Source organism: Falco naumanni, chromosome Z (assembly GCF_017639655.2).
Source record: "Falco naumanni isolate bFalNau1 chromosome Z, bFalNau1.pat, whole genome shotgun sequence".
Taxonomy (NCBI): domain Eukaryota; kingdom Metazoa; phylum Chordata; class Aves; order Falconiformes; family Falconidae; genus Falco; species Falco naumanni.
The window spans coordinates 17,510,180-17,513,381 of NC_054080.1; the positions used below are offsets into that span (position 1 = coordinate 17,510,180).

At 68.0% G+C, this 3,202-nt stretch overlaps 1 protein-coding gene across 1 annotated transcript; it reads right to left on the reverse strand.

Annotated features, from left to right (window-relative positions):
• Positions 1-747: 747 nt before the first annotated feature.
• Positions 748-1,641, reverse strand: FOXE1 (forkhead box E1). Its single transcript, XM_040580717.1, has one exon. It carries the CDS (start codon positions 1,639-1,641, stop codon positions 748-750), a length of 894 nt encoding a protein of 297 aa, XP_040436651.1.
• Between the last annotated feature and the right edge of the window lie 1,561 nt (positions 1,642-3,202).

Sequence of the window (3,202 nt, forward strand, 5' to 3'; positions counted from 1 at the left end):
TACGGCTGCCTCGCTGGGTCTCTTTTCCAGCAGCTGAGCGTGGTCACAGTAAAAGTTTTTGTACTTCCGATCCCACCATTCTCTTAATGCCTGCAGCACAGAGCATGAGCCCTGGAGGGATCTGACTTGCTGTGTTTGGCTGCAACCTCAGCATCTAAACCTCCACCAGCCTGGGCTGCGTTGTTGGTGCAGTAACTGATGTGACAGCTCTGCACATCATGAGGGACACACCACCACGTCAGTGCCATGCATCCCACTTTTACAGCTTTGGCTGCACGAGGCTGGGGAACGCTTCCTCCTGCCTCCCTCCTCCCCTGCCCCAGCAGATGTTTTGTTCTATACATAAAACTGTCAACAGTGGAGAGACTTAAAAGTGAGATCCTCCCGGGCAGACCTGGGGGCTCAGTTGGTTGTGCCAGGAGGGTGGGAGCCTGGCAGGAAGCTTTGAGCACCTGCCTCAGGAAAGGTCTAAGAGAGGGAAGGGCTGTTTGCCCCATTCAGGCACTTGGGAGCCCCTAGGGCTTCTCCAGTGAGAGCCAAAGGGGCTGGGCAGGTCCCCCTCAGCCGGCTGCGGCGCTCCTCGATGGGCAGCCCGGGCAGGTGGCAGGATGCGGAGCTGCAGCCCAAGGTCCTCCAGCATCTTCCCGGGCGGCCCTGGGTCCCGCTGCGTCGGGCGAGCCCCACAGCCCGGCCTCTCCCGGGCTCCAGTCCGCGCCGTCGGGCCGCCCGGCCTTCTTCCGGGCCGGGTCAGAGCGCCGGGACGAACCTGTCGGGGCCACCGGGGTAGGCGCCGTGCCGCGGGCCGGGCTCGGCGGCGCCCAGCTGCCCTCCGGCGCCGTAGGCGTGCGGCAGCGGCGGGTAGTGCGCGGGGGAGCGGCGGCCGTAGAGCCCGGCGGGGGCGGGCGGTGAGGCGGGCAGCACGATGCGCCCCGACGGCGCGTACAGCTGCCCGGGGCCACTCGGCGCGTAGGGCCCGGGGGCGGTGGGCAGCGGGGCGTAGGCGTGGGGCAGAGCGGTGGCCGCGCAGCCCTGCGCGGGGAAGGCGGCGGCGGTGGCGAAGGCGCAGGAGGCGGCGGCGGCGGCGGGGGCCGGGGGCAGGTCGGCGGCGGGTGGCGGGGCGGGCAGCGGGAAGAGGCGGCAGGGCGCGGCGGGGCGCTCGGCGAGGAAGGCCGGGTAGGTGGAGAGGTCGCTGCGCTTGAAGCGCTTCCTGCGGCGGAGGAAGGAGCCGCTCTCGAACATGTCGCGGGCGTGGGGGTCCAGCATCCAGTAGTTGCCCTTGCCGGGACGGCCGGGCTCCCGCGGCACCTTGACGAAGCAGTCGTTGAGGGTGAGGTTGTGGCGGATGCTGTTCTGCCACTTGCGGGGGCTGTCGCGGTAGAAGGGGAAACGCTCGGTGATGAAGCGGTAGATGCCGCCCAGCGTCAGCCGCCGCTCGGGCGCTTGCCCGATGGCCATGGCGATGAGGGCGATGTAGCTGTAGGGCGGCTTGCCCCGCTCCGCCGGACGCTTGCGCCGCCGCCGCCCGCCCCGCGCCCCCGCCGCCGCCGCCGCCGCCGCCTCTTCCCCCGGCGGCGCCGCGTCCGTCTTCAGCGGCGGGGGCGGCGGCGGGGGGCCCGGCGGCAGCCGGCTCTCGGCGGTCATGCGGCCGTCGGGGCGGCCCCCAGCCGGGCCGAGCCGAGGAGGCGCAGCGCCGCTCCGCCGCGGCTTTTATGCGGCGGTGTCCAGCGGCTCCGCGCCCGGGCGGCCGGCACTCCCCCTGCAACGCCCCGCAGCCCGGGAGGCGCGGGCAGGGCCGGGCGTGCCGCCGCCGCCGCCGCGGTCAGGGGCAGCGCCCAGCCCCGGCAACCCCCCCCTCCTCCCGCCACCCCCCCCCGTGGTCCCCATCCCCAGCGCCGTCGGGACGCCGCCGTCCCGCCGCCGTCGGGAGCGCACAGCGCCGGGAGAGCGGCGGGCACCGGGCGGAGCGAGGGCGTCTGCGGGGTCCCGGTGCGGGCGTCTGGGCACGGCTCGGCAGCTTTGGGGCCGCTTGGGCTGGCGGCCAGCGGGTGCGGGCGGTGTGGTGCCGCCGCTGTCGCAGGGGAGGCTGCTGCCGGTCCGCGGCGCGGAGCAGTCGGCTCCTGGCGGTGTCGCACCTGGAGCCCCATGCTCCTGCCCGGTAGAAACGAATGAAACGTGCAAAAACCCTCGGTGACTGATCGGCGTGGGGAGTGATGGTGAGTGCGGGCTCAGGCAGTGGGATTTGTGTGCAGAGCCGCTCGGTGAAATGCATGCAGACTGGGGCGCTCACCCCCGGTCCCCAGCAGCAGTTCGGTACAGAGCTGGGCTGCTGTGCCCCTGGTTTAACCATGATCTGACTCTTTTGTCCCTGATCCTTGTGTCGCAGGACCTCCAGGTGCATGATGCTTCCTCCCAACCAGAAAGAACACCAGGCTCTCCACAGGCTGCCATTGGGACATCCTTACCTGCCAGCTCCCTCCTGCTTGCTCGGATACTTGGGGCTGAGGGTCAGACCCCAGGTCTGCGGGTCAGAACAAGTGCCGTGAGTGCATCCTGGTGAGGAACACGTGCCCAGGACTTGTACCCCTGTGGCACCCACCTGCAGGGCTGGGGGCAGCGCAGCCTCCTCGCCTGCTGGCGTGGTGATCCTTGGAAGCCAGAGGACAAAGCGGATGGCAGGAGGTGCTAGAAGTGGGATTGAAAGGGTCAGTGTGCGCGGGTGTGCAGAGAGGGATGTGTGGGCATGGCAGGCTGATTGTGCACAGGTACATGGGTGTGCAAGGGCACTGGGGCTGAGAGTTTGTGCGCAGGTTTGCGGGTGTGAACTGACATGCAAGTGTGTGTACAAACATGTGATGGTGCGTACAGGTGTGTGTGGCTGGACCCAAGGCGTGAGTGTCTAAAGGTGTGTGGAATGGATATGGGCATATGTGTGTGCAGAGGAGTGGGTGTGCAGGGAGGTGGATATGCTTAGGTGCGCAGGTACTGTGCATGGCTGTGCAGCTGATCCTGCCCGTGTCTTGGTGCCTCCTGCCAGTTCTCCCAGAACTCAGGTAACCAGTGCACTGCTGAGTCTTATCTCTGTGGGAAAAGCTTTCCCAAAGCCCTCTTGGCCATCGCACAAATGATGTTTAAGGGAGCGAGGGGAGGTGGGAGATGTTCATTCTAGTGAAACAGAGCTGCTTTGGAGGTTTCTAGCAAAGTT